This window comes from Eptesicus fuscus, chromosome 19 (assembly GCF_027574615.1).
Source record: "Eptesicus fuscus isolate TK198812 chromosome 19, DD_ASM_mEF_20220401, whole genome shotgun sequence".
Lineage (NCBI taxonomy): Eukaryota > Metazoa > Chordata > Mammalia > Chiroptera > Vespertilionidae > Eptesicus > Eptesicus fuscus.
In genome coordinates, this window is record NC_072491.1 from 50786908 (window position 1) to 50804049 (window position 17142).

At 50.1% G+C, this 17142-nt stretch overlaps 1 protein-coding gene across 1 annotated transcript; it reads right to left on the minus strand.

The window, feature by feature from the left end:
- Window positions 1-706: 706 nt before the first annotated feature.
- FABP5 (fatty acid binding protein 5) lies at window positions 707-4731 on the minus strand. The gene is made up of 4 exons (XM_008156806.3): window positions 4581-4731; window positions 2168-2340; window positions 1697-1798; window positions 707-947 (listed from the first exon to the last, which is right to left on the minus strand). Exons 1-4 carry the CDS (start codon window positions 4657-4659, stop codon window positions 894-896), a joined length of 408 nt encoding a protein of 135 aa, XP_008155028.1. The 5' UTR covers window positions 4660-4731; the 3' UTR covers window positions 707-893.
- Window positions 4732-17142: the final 12411 nt, after the last annotated feature.

Here is a 17142-nt window from a genome sequence, read left to right on the forward strand (position 1 = left end):
AGTGGCGTCTGTCCTTCAACCTCATGAGCAACCTCTGCAGCTTCACTTTCAGTCCCACTTTCCGTCTGCAGCCCCCGCACCGCTCAGCCTCCCCAGGACTGAAGTGAGGGCCTTGCTGTGGTGAGGCTTTGGCTTGAGGGAGTGTTGGGGCTGGTTTGATCCGTCCAGACCACTAACACGGCTACATACTGGCAGTCGGGCCCCTTCCTTTTCCTATCAGCATTTTCAGTGTCCTTCAAGGGTGTTTCCTTTGCTTTCACAACTTGACTGTTTGGTACAAGAGGCCTCACTTTCAGCTTATCTCAGCTTCCGACCTGCCTTCCTCCCTAAGCTTGCTCATTTCTAGCTTTTCATTTGAAGTGAGAGACGTGTGACTCTTCCTTTCACTTGAACATGTAGGGGCCACTGTAGGCTTATTAATTGGCCTAATTTCATTATTTAAATTACAAAGTGTATGTGGCTATTTTTCCATGACAACTGTCTCTGCCAAGAATTTAAGATTCTTGAGTTGACACAAAGATCAAATAGCATAGGGCAAGCTTAAGTGATGGGTAGTGTATTTGTCACAGAAGTAGCTCTCTAAATTACTAGAATGTAATTTTTATAGTACCCTCAAGACTACCCCAGAATTTATGGAATTCATTATTAAAACTCATCCCTAATTTCCTATAAAGTTTTTTTTTAAAAAAAGCATACAACAGCAGTATAGCATAAACACATTTATTTACTAACGAAATGGTCGAGCTTAATTAAACCAACTCAGAAACAGCTGCAGGTAAAATGGTTGTGATAACTGAACACAGAAATGGGAAAAAGGCATGGAGAGATTTGCTCATTGAACTGAGCTCGTTTATCCTCATGGCTAATTCCCGTCTGGAAGGATGATGGGATTTTTATTCCACTTTCTCATAGACCCGAGTGCAGTTGACATTGTTCATGACACATTCCTAGGAGAGAGAATGATATTGAAGAGTTAGATCTTGCATCCTAGGGCAATGGTGGAAGTTAAGTGCTAGGATCAGAATCCTATGAAACATGTCATCTGTTTCACAGATGAAGAACATACATGTTAGGATTCCTGGGTTTGAAAAGCTAGAACCTGTTATTTTGCTTAAGACATGCATGTGTTTTGCTGAACTAACGTATAGATCTACAATATCTAAATTACTCATTTGGTCTTGACAAACAGTATTCCTCATTTTTAAAGTGTGTGTTTTTTTAAAAATTGATTTTAGAGAAAGGAAAAGGGAGGGGGGGTAGAGAGAAACATCAATGTGAGAGAAACATTGATTGGCTGCCTACCATGTGCACTCAGACCAGGGATTGAACCCCCAACCTGGGTATGTGCCTGACCGGGAATCAAACCCACAACCTTTAGGTGTACAGGACGATGCTCCAGCTGAGCCCCACCTGCCAGGGCAGTATTCCTGTTTAAAGAAATGGAAAAGGTATGCCCAGAGGGCAGTTTGGTGTGTGGCCTCTGATGCTGGATAGTCACAGCAGGGCCCGGACTGGACCCAGCCCAGCAACACCACTGCCCATCGCCTCTCTGTGTGGTTTTCAGTGTTCAGTGTTTAACTTGTCATGGTGCACTTTCCTACCGGCCTCGCTGCCCTGCTCATGCATGATCAGTGACACACAGTTCTGCGAACTGTGAACGCAATGCGATGCCCGAGAGGCCAGAGCCGGCACTTACCACCACCAGCTTCCCGCCCTCCAGCCGCCGCGTGATGGTGCTCTCCTTCCCGTCCCACTCCTGGTGCTGGACCAGCGCGCCGTTGACGAAGTTGCAGACGGTCTGCAGGGATAAAGCGCACTTTTTAATTTTCCAGAGGACGTTACCGGGCAGTTCCCGTGACGCATAACCTCCTGGACCAACATTTTTTCAGCTTTTCCATTCTGGGTCTACTTCAAGCCAGTTTTACTCATAATGTAGTTGATGCTCGTCAACCTAGATACACATAAGAGACACTCAAATGCTCATGTTCCTTAAACTAGTTTTACAAAGTAGACTAAGTTTTGGACCTTTCACACTAGTTCATTAACTCAAGTCATAAAATAACTTGAGGTGTATTTTATTCAGCAGCTCCTGCCTGTAAATGTGAGAATGTTATTCATACAATCTATCATTCTAGAAGCTTCTGTGACTGTGTAAGTGATGCCTGACCTGAGTTTTCCTGCCATCTGCTGTAGTCTCTTCAAACTTCTCTCCCAGGTTGCATGAGAACTGGGTGGTCTTCAACGTGCTCTCGGTTTTGACGGTGAGGTGCTGGCCGTCGGAAGAGATGACACAGTCTGGCTTGGCCATGGCGCCCATTTTCCGCAGAGCCATCCCCACGCCTGTGAATGTCAATCACATTCAGTGTCAGGAGGACCAGAGTTCCGGCTTACAGAATGCAGCTGCGAGCCCATTGCAGTCACTGTGCTGGGTGCGCCTCCACTTACTCACTTCTGAGAACTATGGTGAACACAGACCCAGCGCTCACCCCGTGCTCGCACCAGACAGTGCTCACCACGTGCTCACACCAGACGCTTGAGACCACCCTGTGAGCGGCGATAGCACCGTCTCCGCTCTACAGAGACAGAGTGAGTCACTGAAGTCATCCACGCAAGCTCGCTCAGCTAGGAAGCGCTGAGCTGGGAACCAACGATGCAGGCCGCCTGGCTCCGAATCTCAGCTCGCGGCCACTGTGCTCCGATGGCCTCCGGAACGCGCGGAAGCACCCGGACTTTTAAAACTGACTTCCTCCGTTCTGCTGGCATCGGGTGACAGGACTCCAGCACACAGTCCGGCACAGAAAAGGCCCCTGGTACACCTGTGGTCGATACACCACACAAATAGCAACCGATGCCGAGATACTCCAACAGCGCAATGTTTTAAGAGGTAGAACAGCGCAGTCGTGGTGGTAACAAGTGAAAAAATCTTACCCTCAGAAACAGAGGACATTTCATAGCTATGCGACTCAATGGCTACATCGGCATCATATCTCATTTATAACCGGTGTGCTGCATTTACAAGAAAACTCAGACCGGGACCAAGGCCCTATTTCAGATGAGGAGACGATAACCTACGCAGAAACGCGGGCTTGGTGACGGCCATCCTGCCGGGCCTGAACCGTCCCCGGGAGCCCTCTCGCTGCGGGCACACGGTGGTGCCTTGTGCTCTGGCTGAGTTACTCTCCATCCTCATTTTGGACACGTGCAGGGCTCTGCTCTCCCCACACCTTGACCGCATTCCAGTGAACTGCGTGTGACAACCCTCATGCCTCTAGGACCTTGGAAACACATTCGCGTTCAATGCACAGAGGATGCTTGGCCCTCAGACAGTGGGCACGCAAACGGCTATTTCTTGGATCTGAGTGCGGGACCCCGGTCACCTTGATCTAGGTTTACGAGGAGAACAGAAAACGCCGGCCTGCTGCTTCCCTCCCAGCCCCTCAGTGCGCTCATCCCACCGAAGCCGCCGCGCACTCTGTCTTGCACAGAGACCGCCGAGGGAGCTTCTGAAGGCCGCAGGGACGGTCACCCGGGGCTCGGAAGCCCTCCTCCTCCCGCAGTGGCTCAGGGTGGGAGCCCTGGCCGACAGGGCCCAGGCTCCGCCACTGCATCTCGCTTCCTGCTGGCTTGTGACAAAGACCCATTTTTGTTTGCTCATCTACCCAATGTCTCCACCAGCGTGCAATCCTCGTCACTGGCTTAGGAAAGGGCGGGATTGAGCACTGTTTGAGACAGTGAACTTGAACCTTCTCCCAGGCACCCGTTCTCCTAGGCTTTAAGGAGTCTGGGGCCTTTTGCAGGGCCACGCCCATCTGCAGGCTGGTAGGGAGTCGCAGCGCTTCCCCAACAAAGACCACTCGCCCTCCACAAGCAGGGGTCCAAGCAGCGGTGCCCGGCCACCCTCGGCACGTTTGGCCACCCGCCCACAGTGGCCCCAGACACGCAGCGCCACACGAGGTCAGCACTGCTGGCGCCACGCCTCTGGGGTCGGAGGCAAGGATGCCCCCTGCCCCAGGGAGCTGCGCCGCGCAAAGAGCCGGGTGGGGGCGGGAGCTGAGCGGAAGCTGGGGCTGTATCGGGGTTCAGACCTTCTACAGGCACCGGCCGGGGAGAAGAGGGAGGGGACCGGCGCGCCTTGGATGAACAAAAGATGCGGCAGAGTAGCAAAGGGTGGGGAAGGGGCAGTGGGTGCAGCCAATATGGGGCGAGCCAGGAGCGTGGCAGGAGGAGGGATTAGTGGTGGGGATTAAATAAAAAAAAAAAATAGCGGAAAAGGGTACGTAGCCGAGCGGGGTGCACCAGGCGGCGGAACATCCCCGGACTCCTGGACCGCCGGGGCGCGCACGCCCTCTCTCCGGCGGCTGGGCCGCGTGGTGCAGCGCAGCGCGGGGACCAGGGCCGCGTGGTGGGGACTGCGGGAGGGAGGGAGGTTGGCGTGGCGGCCCAGCAGGTCCGCCCTGAGCCCGGAACGCCGAAGGGGACCCGGGACAGACGCGCGCGTACATACACACACACACACACACACACACACACACACACACTCGTACGCCACGTTGCGGACCCCGCCGGGCCCGGTGCCTCACCTAATTCCTTCATGTACTCGTCGAAGCCTTTGCTCTCCACTAAGCGCCATCTCCCTACCAGCTGCTGGATGGAGGCCATGGTGGGCGCGGAGTCGTGCGGGACGTAGGCGGAACGGAGTGCGGAGATGCGAGCGTGGCGGGAGCCGGCGGGGAGCGCGGCGGCTTTATATCCGAAGCGCGGGGCGGGGCGGCGCCGAAGGGCCAATGGGGGGCGCGCCTCGCCGCCCCTGCCACGCCCCCGCCACGCCCTCGCGCGCTCTGGGGTCGGAAGGTGTGGACCGGCTCCACCTGCCCCAGAGCCCGGCTCCTCCCGCGGCGCCTGTAGGCGCGGCCCCGCCCGGCGCGCCCCACGCGCCCCGAACGCGGCCCCTGTAGGTTCTCGCTCCCCTTCACACGCGGGAAGCCAGAGGGTCGCCCGAGCGCGCCCGCCTCTCCCGGGCCCCGAGTCTCACCGCCAAGCCCCTTTCCGTTTAAAATACCCAACTCGTAGATGAGCCCTCCCGGCGGCGCTGGAAGGGATGGATCAGCGGTTTGGCTGCCTGATGGATGGACAGAGGTATTTGCCTTGCTCATCTCGGCTCCTAGTCACTGAACAACCCACATGCCACACCCTCCTGAAACACCTGTCCCCCACCCGCGGGCCACCGGCCCACTTAGGACCTCAAGGTGAGTCTAGACCTGAATGAGCAGATGATTTTATCAGAAGGTGCGGCATGGGTGGAGGTGGCCCCGGAAGTTCGATTTCCAAACGAAAACTCCGTAGGAAGTGTTAGCTTAAGTGCCTGTAGTTGCAATTAAATGTCCCCACGCGAGAATGTTTCCTTAGTGCACATTCCCAGAAGCGAGCCCTTCAATTTCTTCTCAGCCCAGAGGCGTCAGGCCCACGGCCTCTCCTCTTCCCCGTCAGCCACCACAATACCCTGTATCTGTAGGGAAGCCATACTTTTCAAGGTGTACGTGTCCCAGGAGCTGACCCTGGGTCTCCGTGGGAAGGGTGGGGGTCAGGTGAGGGAGCTGCCGCGCAGAGAGGCGGCTGCCTGGATGGACATTTGGTCCCGGCACTTCGCAGCCAGTAACGCTCCTCTCCGCCCAGGTTTTGCTAACAAGTGTTATCCCAGTTTTTTGAAGAGGAAATGAGGCATGGAAGGCTTGCGGAGTGCAGGGCCAAACCCCTGTCTAGTCCTTCTCACCGCAGATCCTGTGAGGTAGGACCACACCTGGCGGCCCCTGGGCCCTAGCTGGTGTCATCTCCCAGCATGCCTCAGGGCATTCTCTGCCCTCCCCGGGCTCCCTTTCATTTTAAGTCCCTGCCCTAATTTTAGGTCACCCCCGTTTTCCTTTTGTGCTGTTTCCATAGTTCAGGCTTGGTTTCTATCTGTGTAGTGATTTCAGGTACCGTCTTCCACTGAGCGCACAGTGTGCACTTGTCTCAGGGCCTGCGCTTGCTCTGCTGCTCTGAGGGCAGCTGAGGGTCATTGCTCAGTGTTGCTAGAACTGGCTTCCAGACGCCTGGGGGGTAGTGGCTGCCCCGCACACCCCCCCCCCCCCCCCCCCCCCCCCACACACAGGCAGCCACTGTGGGCTTGCACTGGCATTCTTAATGTGCCCATCCAACATTTTACCTGTTTTTGTATAGAATCCTATATAATAAAGAGGTAATATGCAAAATAACCCTCAGGCCCTCACAAGATGGCTGCCTATGACCAGGCCAGCAGGGAGGTTAGTGATAGAGAGGAAGACCAAAGGACTGAAGAAGCAGGCTGCCTGGGGCGACCAGGCCAGCAGGGGGTTAGTGAGGGACGACCAAACAACTGAACAGCAGGCTGCGTGGGGCAACCAGGCTGGCGGGGGTGGGGGTGGGGGGGGCATTAGGGTTGACCAGGCTGGCAGGGGGGGAAGTTGAGGGTGACCAGGCCAGCGGGGGGGGGGGGGTGGGGGGGGTGGGGGTGTGGGTGGTGGTGGGGGGGGGGGGGGCAGTTAGGAGGGACCAGGCAGGGAGGGAGGGGGCTGTTGGGGGCGACCTGGCCAGCACAGGGGACAGTTAGGGGCAATCAGGTTAGCACGCAGAGGCAGTTAGGGGCGACCAGGCAGGCAGGCAGGTGAGTGATTAGGAGCCAGCAGTCCAGGATTGTAAGAGGGATGTCCCAGATTGGAGAGGGTGCAGGCTGGGCTGGGGGGACCTCCCCCCGATGCACGAATTTCGGGCACCGGGCCTCTAGTAAGGTAATAATAGCCAGGACTCAGCACTGAAATACTAAATTTTAAAGACTCATAATCAGTCATGTTCCAGAAATATCAAAAGGGAAATGTCACTATAATACTAAATATTCAGGTGCTTAAGAAATAGTTTTTAAGCCAGAGGCATAACCTGAAACGGAACTTTTAAACACACTTTTTGATGTGATAAGTGGAAATAATCCTTTTGTGGTTAAAACATACCAACAAACCAAGATAGAGGCCAACATGCCTGTGAGTGTCTCCCTGGGACAAAGGGCCTGGTGAGGGCCCCGCGCTCAGTCCCGCGCTCCGAAGCCTCTCATCGGTAATATGTGCACCGACAGGGGCTGGGGCAGATCATTCCCCGTGTCCTGCAAACTCAGGTTCCCTTTCTTCCTTAAGAGCAATGGCAATGGACTTCAAGCTCCGAAAAACAGCAAGCACTTCCTTGACCTGCTAACGAGAGTCCTGGTCTAGGCCACTTAGCTTGAGCCCCGTGTAAGGCATAAGAACACAAAATGTGAAGACAAGTCAGGTGACGGTCCTGTGTGACTTGATGGGATGCTTGCGTGCTTCTTCTCTGGAGAAGGGGGAGCATTTTCACCTGATTGAGATGAATTGCATTACAACCCAGGGCACGAGGAGCCGCCTGGTGTCCTGCCTGCCCTTACACACAGCACGGGGCATCGGGGTGTGAGGCCCTGCCTTCCTCCCGCTGCAGGGCAGTCACGCATTCTCTTCTGGATGAGAGTGGTTGAAAATCAGGAATTACCAGCAACTCTTCCCCCGGTCTCTCTAGAAAGCTTCCATTTATAAGAAGATGCCGTTTTGCTTAATATCACCGAACCTGAGTTTTCTTGCCTGTGAAATGAAGATGCTAAGAATTACACTAAATGATTTCTTAAGTCCATGTCCCATGGCCCTGAAAATATGCTCAGAATTGCTCTATTTCCACCTAGTGGCAAAGCGGAACATTCCCCGTAGGTTTTCTTTGATGGATGTTAGGAGCTCGTCCACACCGCACAGTCGCACACACAGCTTTGGTGTGTATTGTGTGGTTTTATTTAAAGACAACTTCCCAGGAACAGTCTGTGTGGTAAGTGTGCCTTCCACGCAGTTGGTTGTGGGATGTAATCAGTCCCTAAGGACAGCAGGCGTGCAGCTGGTAGAGCAACAAACAGCAGCCCATTCAGCAAATCACTGCAGCTCATCATTCAGCAAATCTTCTCTCAGTACTTGGCTGGATTAGTCCAACAAGGGAGAAAAATGAAAACGATCACTATAAAGCCAGACTTCTCAAATTTCAATATGCAAAAACATCACCAGGGATCTTGTTAAAACGTGGGTTCTGATTCAGTACATCCAGAGAAAGGCGCAAGATCAGCACTTCTAACACACTCCCAGGGATGCCAGTGGCCCCACTCGGGTCCGTGCGCTGAGAGCAAGGCTGTAAAATGCGCACGGGGCCCTGCTCCACCCGCTGGCTCCATTTCAGTGACCAGTACTTCCTGGTTCTACTCCAATGTAATGTATATGGAAAAGACAGGAAATTGGACAAACGCTGCAAACACTATCTGACCCAACGCGTGGACTTTTAAAACATCAGCCTTAGCTCGGTATTTTTCTGTCTGCTCACCTGTCCCGAAGCCTGGTAGGAGGCTTCGAATGGGATGGGGTGGGCGGATAATATGTTATTGAAACCTAGTCCCTCCCTTAAATTTTATAACCGGGTTTTGGATCCTGATTCGTTCGGGCTTGTCTTGCTCTAGACATGCTTAGTATCCAGCTTGAAAACGGATCTTCTTTAAGACATTCCCACGTGGAATCAGTTCCAAAAGAAAACCCTAGTAAGTAGCTAGAGCCCAGATCTGCGTCTGGAGGGTTGCCGGCAGCAGCAGAAGCCCCAGGGGAGACAAGGGCGGGTCTCACCCTGAATTCACTTCTAAATCCATCAAGGTCCGAAGCCACAACAAGGACTGGCGATAGCCACCAGCCATCGACGGAAGCTTGCTTTGAGTGGTTTGGGGTAATAAAATGATTTCTCATGAAAGGACTTGTAGAAACGGGGTTATTTTATGAACTTTGTTCTTTTCTTTAAAGCAGTTTGATTCTTACACAACAGGACAGTTGCCTAAATAATCCGCCCTAAATACACGCTTGCTAAATGACCTGGACTAGAGGCCAGCTACAGGGGAAATGAGACATTGCAGAAGTTACAGTAAGATGTGATTGGTTTTGCAAGAAGGCAGAAGGCAGAAGGCTCATCTGCATGTAAGATCAATCCATTGCCCTCACACGGATCTTCCCACTGTCCGATTTCCGTGTTATTATTAAATTTGTCGTTGGCTCATGGAGACACAGTGCAGAAGCATGTAGCGTGGGCTGACCTGTTCATGCCTCATGTGGACAAGTTCAAAGTGTCTCAGGTCTAAAAACACAGCAACACGACACCTAAGGGGCACCTTGAAATGGAGCAGGACGAATTCTTAAAGGGCACCTTTGCCCTAAAAACACTGTAAAAGCAAAAAACCTCCAAGCTCGATGTTTCCACTGGAAAAAACCAAATTCTTTTCGTCCGGATGGTACTTTCCCATTTTCAGCCTCCCTCCCATGCAAGAGTCCATGACTTAGCATTCTTTCCCCCAGATTTCTAGCACCATTTGATCATTTTTCTTTACTGATGTTTAGCCACAAGAATGAATGAATTTTCCAGTCAAATCTACAAAATCACAGGCTTGCTTGCTTCCGATCTTTCTATCCTGATGGTCGGGCCCACAGTTTCCCTTTGCCTACATGAGCTTGTAAGTAGCGTCCTCAGAATGTAACCACCTGCCTAAACCCAACGTCAGACGTGGCTGCTCCGATCTCTGGTCCTCTGGAGCAGGTGGTGGGGCCCTGCGATCCTCAGAGGCAGTGTGGGGTGTTCTGTGTGCTCCCCTCACCGAGCCGGGAGGTGGATCCTACCTTCTGTCCACCCACCGCAGGCACCACAGCTCACGTCTCATTCACCTGCTCACGTCTGCACTGAGCAAACGCAAAGGGAGAAATTCCACAGCGTGGAGTAAGGCTTTGTTTTACCCACCATGCATTTCCCCACACGCTCCTGCCTCTTGTATTCCTGAATTCCTCCTCTGACAGCAATAATTTCTCAATTATGTGACTCCCTGTTAATGACGAGAAACCAGTGTGAGGTTCCGATAAAGCACGTCTGTCTTCTAGGTTGGCTAAACACTGGGTGTTACTAGAAAGTGACCGTGGCCTTGGTGCGGGTCTATCTCCGAAGTGGGATGGAAGTATTTAGGATCCTGATTCTAACCAGGGTAGGTGACAGGATCAGTATTGGAACTGATTCCACGTGGGAATGTCTTAAAGAAGATCCGTTTTCAAGCTGGATACTAAGCATGTCTAGAGCAAGACAAGCCCGAACGAATCAGTATTGGAACGAATCAGGATCCAATCAGGATTTACTTCCGCCACAAATCCCACGTCTTGTCACCTACCCTGCGGCCTCAGGATTCCCGGGCCAGTGCCTTGCGCAGGGAGGTTGCAGAACCGAGCCTCCGATGCTTGCGTGGCGGAAGCCGGGGGAGGAATAAGTGGTCACGGCGGCCAGTTCGCAGGGACAGGTCTGGGCAGTGCTTTCTCGCACTCAGAGCATCTTAAACTGAACGGTGTCGGATGAAGAGTGTGAATTCAATTCTCACTCCTCCGGCAGCTCCACAGCCTACACTTCAGGTGAGGCATTGGGAGGGCACGCTCGTGGCATCCAGCGTAAAGGCTGGAGGCTGCCTCCCTCCCTACCCGGCATCCGTCACATGTAGCCCGCTCCGCTCGCCCGGCGGGACAGACACATTCCTTCCAGTCACGGCGCCCTGCAGTGGGACCTCCCAGTGATGATGTGGAGTCGGATCCAGCCCTCATCTCCAAGGGTGTGTGACCTGAGCTGCTACCAGCACGGCATGCATTTCTTTTGATTTTTCTTCATTTCACAAACATTAACATTTTTTCTGTTCTAGTTCAGCACATTCTGAAAATTCCCAGTATTAAATGTCTGAAAATATCAGATACATTTTATCTCTGTAATGTTAAGTGAATTTTCCAAGACAGTACCATAGATAATTGGGGGGGGGGGGGGAGACGAGGGGGAGAGAGAGCAACTAGTCCTACTGCATTCAACTGGATCTGGAAACTCGAGATTTTGGTTGGTGTGATTGGACAGGCCATCTCTCTAGCAGGAGCCAGGTGTGTACTAAACGGATACAAAGTGACCTTCAAAACGGCGCCAAGCGCAGAGCCGCCTGAGGGGAGCCCTGCTGGGACGGGAGATCTGCTGGAAGCAGCTCTGGGTGAGACCGTGAAGCCACAGCCACTTCACACCAGCGGCCCGTGCTTTGGAACTGGCTCATCACCAGGATCCTGGCCGTAAACTGGCGCCTGGCTGTCCCCAGGTTTCTGGGATACAACTTGCGTTAGAATCACCTCCGCCAGCGCAAAGGTCAGAACAGGGGTTCTCCAGCTCCCCAGAATTTAACAACAATAAAAATAAATATATATTTTAAAAAGCAAGTGGGAATATAAATCTGAATTGGAAGAAAATACAGTAAGTCACTTCAGAATTGAGCAAACCCTTGGTTTATTCCTTTCCAATAAACTTGAGTAGTGGCCCCCGATCTTGTGGAAACTCTCAGGTCCCCTTTGCTGTGAGCGGAGCGGCTGGGCCGGGCGCGTTGTGGAGGCCAGGCCTGGTTCTTGCAGGGCCCTCTCTCTCAGCCAGGCCTTCAGGGCTTGGAGGGAGCCCAACCAGCTCAGGTCACCGAAGCTTATTCAGAAGTGAAACGCGATCCCTGTGCCCACACCCGAGTCACACCATTGGTAATTGCATATGTTGGCAGTAACTCCTGCCCAGACCTGACCTCGGCCTAATTAGCTGTCACTTGAGCAGGCCTAGTATTCGTGCATCTTTAAAAGTTATGTAGTTGCATTGCTGAACATAGATTTGTGACTTGGATTCAGAACTGAAGGGGAATCTGAAAGCCCCGGTGTTTGGAGGGATTCTAGATGTCTGCTACTTCGGCCAAAGCCCACAAAGGTCCCTCCATACAAATAGATCCGGTCTCGCCGTCTGGGGTTAGAGGCCTCCCTTCCCGTGTTTAGCAGCTCTTGGGGTGGAGGGGGACCCCAAGCCTATTGTGGAAGTCTGCTGCCAGTCATTTCTAGCTACTGGGCATAGTTTGACCCGCTAGCACAGCATAGAATGTTTCTGCTCACTAATTCCCCCATGGTGGGCCTATAAGTATTGAATGATGATGGCTTATCTAAATTAAAAATTGCTTAGAGACCCAAATATATGTGAAATACTGAGAGAGAGAACTGTAAATAAATTCTGTAAAAAATCTGTATACACACTTTGAATAATTACTAATTCCAATGGGTTAATTCTGAAAAGAAACATCAATTGAGCTATCAGCTGTTAAGTATGTATACATTTAAAATATATGTTTTTAGTGATTTCAGAGAGAGGAAGGGAGAGGGAGAGAGAGATAGAAACGTCAATGATGAGAGAGAATCATTACTAGGCTGCCTCCTGCACACCCCCTACTAGGGATGGAATCCAAAACCCTGGCATGTGCCCTGACCAGGAATCAAACAGCAACCTCCTGGTTTATGGGTCAACACAGCCACTGAGCAATACCAGCTGGGCAAGTGTATATGCATATTTTGGGACACTTGTGTGTGTGTGTGTGTGTGTGTGTGTGTGTGTGTGTGGGGGTGGGGAGAGAGAGAGAGGGGAGAGAGAGAGAGAGAGAGAGAGAGAGAGAAGTGGTGTATCAATTATAGCAAAAATAATAGTGAAAAAGATCAATAACTCCAATCACATTTTGGATTTAGAGCAAGCTGGATGCTTGGAAAAACCCAATGATAATGATGGAACCTTGGTTAACAAGGTCATTACAAAACATTCTGAACAAGAATCATTTCCACTCTACTTAGCATAATTAGAATATTTGCATAATCCAACTGTAGGTGTCACCTAAATGAAATCTTTGCAGAGTAAACAAAGACATTATCCCAAATTATAGGTTCACCAAGAATACCACAGATATTCAGTAATTATTTAAGTATTTTTAAAAATACATTATAGGGAGAAATATTAAAATGAAAAATAAGGGAAGGGGAGTAACCTAAAAATGAAATGATTTCTATCCATTTGTATTTGGCCTATGAAGATAATAGTTAATAAGTGATGATTATAGCAATACTAGTGTTTGGATTTTAAGTAGTTAAGGAGAAATTTAATACTGATTAATTATGCAATTGTTTGGCCTCAACCCTCCCTCGTTCCTCAGGAAAACCATGTATGGCAGCCTCCCACATTCTCCACAGTTTCAGTTACCCACAGTCAACCTGGTTGGAAAATATTAAATGGAAAATTCCAGAAATAAGCAGTTCGTAAGTTTTAAATTGTGGGCCATTCTGAGTAGCCTGATGAGTTCTCGCTCCGTCCTGCTCAGTGCCGCCCGTCCCGCCTGGTGTGACTCATCCCTGTTCCACCGTCTCCAAGCGGTAGGCGCTCCCCAGCGGTCCCTCTCAGCCCAAGGACTGTCATGGCACCGTCGTCGTGGTACCGCAGTGCTGTGTTCCTCACCCTGATTTCATTTAACGACCCTGAAGCGCGAGAGCAGTGATGCTGGGAATACAGACGCCACTGAGAAGCCTCCAAGTGCTTCATTTAGGTGAAAAGGTGAAAGTTCTTGACTTAATTAGGCATTTTTATCATCTCACATTATCACAGTAAGATATTTTGAGAGAGACCACATCCATATAACTTTTACACTGTTATACTTGTCCTATTTACTTACTAGTTGTCATAAATCCCTTACTGTGCCTATTTTATAAAGTAAGCTTATCACAGGACTGATGATAGGTATGTATGATGAGGAAAAGCATAGTGTATATCGGATTCAGTACTATCCACGGTTTCAGGCATCCACTGGGGGTCTTATCTCACAGGTAAGGCGGGATGACTGTACCATAACACTCTGTGTCATATAAACCCACAATTTGCTCACTATTTAAACTGTAACAGGGCCTTTTAGGTTTCCTAGAGAAACTTTTTAAAAAGATGTCAGAATCTTGGTGGCCTTAATTCCCCTTTGTCTTTGCTTGAATTGAAAAAGATTATCTTAGAAAGATTATTTAAGCCTGGCCAGCGTGGCCCAGTGGTTGGATATCAACCTCAGTATCAGGAGGTCACAGTTCAATTCCCAGTCAGGCAACATGCCTGGGTTGTGGGCTTGATCCCCAGTGGGGGGTATGCAGGAGGCAGACAATCAATGATTCTTTCTCATCATTAATGTTTCTATCTTTCTCTCCCTCTCCATTCCTCTCTGAAATCAATAAAAATATATTTTAAAAAAAGAAACTGAAAAGACAAAAATAACAACAAAAGCAAACAAACCCTGATGGTGCCCTTTGATCATTTGTCATCTGATTTAAAATGAATAATGTTGATAATGAAAATATGTGCCATGGGCTGTTTTCAGACTCAAACTCCTGGGCAAATTTTATAATATAACCTGTACTGTGGCCCCACCCCTTCTGCCAAGCAGAGAGATGGAAGATTTTCCGGAATAAGGAAACTGTGAGAAATTCTCAGTAAATGGAGGAGGGGTTCTTTGAAAAATCCACCATAACATCTCATGACAAAATATGTCAGCTTTAAATATCCACAAAGTGCAAAATAAATTTCAGGTATATTTCAATTATTATTCAAGTGTAAATGAGTTTCCGGTTAAGCCATTCCAGACAAATAAGACCTTTTCTACCCTGAAGAAGTAGCCTCCTAGAGGCAGGGAGAGGCTGAGCCGCCTTCACCGTTCCTGGTGCAGGTTTTCCCACCTGTGCGACATCGAGGGCGGGGAGGGAATGGCTCTCTGTGTGCACAACCAGAAGGCCCACTCTCTCAGCCTCCCGTTTACACACGTGTTGCCCTACCCCTGTGCGCACGTGCAGGAGGGCTCCTGTTCTCCTTCCCAGCCTCCACTCTCGCTCTTCTTTTCCCCACCAACCAGGGATTTCTACCACTTCTTGAAAAAAATTGCCAGGGTCTATATCAAATGTCATCCTACAAGTCAATTAAGTCAACTGGTGCATTGAAAGCAAGTGGCAAGAAGACAGCTTCAGTAGACTTGACCGTGAGAACCTCCCTTACGTGTCCTGGTTCTGTTTGGTTTTGGTTTTGGTTCACTGTCATCAGACTCCTGAAGGGACAGTACCATTCTGCATGTGACTCCATGGGCTGAAGAAAGGGTAATTAAGAATATTGATGCTCTATTAGAAATTACTGACCATTCTTATAATTAAAACACAAAGACCCCCTAGAGGTTGAGAGTGGACATCGTGGACAAAGAAACGTTGGGCACTGGAAACAGCATGGAGGCTCAGCCTCTACTGATCTCCTAAGTATGATTCAGTGATGACATCACCTCCACCTCCTGGAGGTCCCTGAGGCGAGTTGGAGGATCTCTTTGAAGGCTACAAGTTTAACTTGCTGGGTGAGTTTCTCCTTAACATAAGCAGGAAGAAAAATTATATATCACAAATAAATTCAAGGATATCAATTCTCTTCCCGTCTCCACACTCTCACTGAGCCTTTCAAAAAAAAGTCAAAATAATGGATCTATTTCATTTTGCAAACTTGTTTCTGGAATTGTCCCTGGCAGCCAGGGTTATCTTAAGTAAATGATCAACTCTCACAGGTTTTCACTTAAATAACTATAATGTAGGTAGAGTTTACCAGATTTTCTGAAATAGGATGATTAGGATTTATAAGGCACTTTTATAAACGTTTCTGACCTACTTAAAAGAAATGGGTCAGAAGTCCTAGGCTCCTGTGTTCAGTTCAATCAACGCTGCCTTCTGGGGCGGTGCCGGCAGCAGTGCTGGTGCGTCCAGATGCTGCGATAAGCGCGCGACAGGTTAGGAAGATCCCAGTGTTCCCTTGGCTGTGACCACAGCATAGTGTCCAGTGGCACCTTCTCAACGGCTGACTTCGACCTGCTCTTTTCAAACCAACTGACCCAACAACACTAAGATTTAAGGTTTTTAAATAGTTACCCATGCGATCATCATGCTGGTTTCCTGCCACATGATGTTAAATTCTCTCAGATCACAGCAAATTCCAGAAAACGCTTCCAGCCAGAGGGATACCCTGGCAGCAAGGGCGGGCTTCGCAATGAGAAGAGTCTGAGAACACAGCTGAGCCATCGTGGTGGGTCGTATACAATCTCCACGCGGGACAGGGCAGAGGTGCCGCTGCCTGAGCTCCCGCCCTCATGAACAAACGTCCAAAGTTCGGACTAGAATGCTGAGCAGGAGCCCTCCCTCCGGGCTGGTAAGATTGTGAATTAGAACGACGACTCTGGAATTATCTACTAAAGTTGAGCATTTACACCAAGAGACCAGCACAAGATCGTGTTATTGGAATAGCCCCCCAGTAGCACCACTCATTGTTCAACAGTAGAATGGACTTCCCGGGTGATGCATTCATACCGTGGGATAGCGCCTGGCGATGGAAATCAAAGAGACGGCTACTTGCAACCACTGGGGTGAATTTCGTAACATAACATTGAGCCATTGGATCCAAACACAGATTAGAAACCTGAATGCTCCACTTATAAGAAATTCAAAAATAGGTAAAACTAATCTATGGTGTTAGAAGCCAGGAGAGTGGTTTCTTCTGGGCAGGAGAGAAGGAGAGAAGGAGGGCCACTGGGAAGGGACGGAGAGTGCTGGCCAAGTTTGGGGTCTGGAAGGTGACCCCTCGGGGTTCGAGCTGTGATACTCCCGGGCTGTCCTCACAAGGTTTGCCCATCTTCTCCAGCTCGGGCGAGGCTTTCATTAGGAATGTTGTTTAAAAAGTACAAGCGTTAGTGAAAGAACTATGAAATACCTTAACTCTCTCAGGACAGGCAATAAATGGCTCAGTAAAATTCTACGTCTATTACTAATCCTGGCTTATAAAGCTCCTCTTAAATGGTTTTAATTATCTAGGGGATCTCTCACTTAGAGGAGTTTTCACTTTGTCCATTTTAACCCGGCCGCTGTGTGCAGAGAGCGTAGGTTTTTATTTCATTCTCAAGGTTCTTATTCTATGTTCAAATGTTCCAAAAGCAAAGTCTTAGGCCACAGAAAATGACTGGTTTATCTCAAAGTGTCTGATGCTGGGATGCTCTGTGGCCCCTGATATGTTCTTCTGACGCTAAACTAACCGATGTGCCCCTAAGGCACGCTTGGTACTGCAGTGCGATGGAGGGCGTCAGACCCCTCCAATGACTGCACCGAA

Bases quoted from the DNA above. Each gene is read 5' to 3' on its own strand.
- FABP5 (XM_008156806.3), bottom strand. From the start codon at position 4,659: ATGGCCTCCATCCAGCAGCTGGTAGGGAGATGGCGCTTAGTGGAGAGC. The intron at 2,341-4,580 runs GTGAGGCACCGG...TGACATTCACAG, and splicing joins CGAGTACATGAAGGAATTAG to GCGTGGGGATGGCTCTGCGG. The intron at 948-1,696 runs GTAAGTGCCGGC...TCTCTCTCCTAG, and splicing joins AGGGCGGGAAGCTGGTGGTG to GAATGTGTCATGAACAATGT.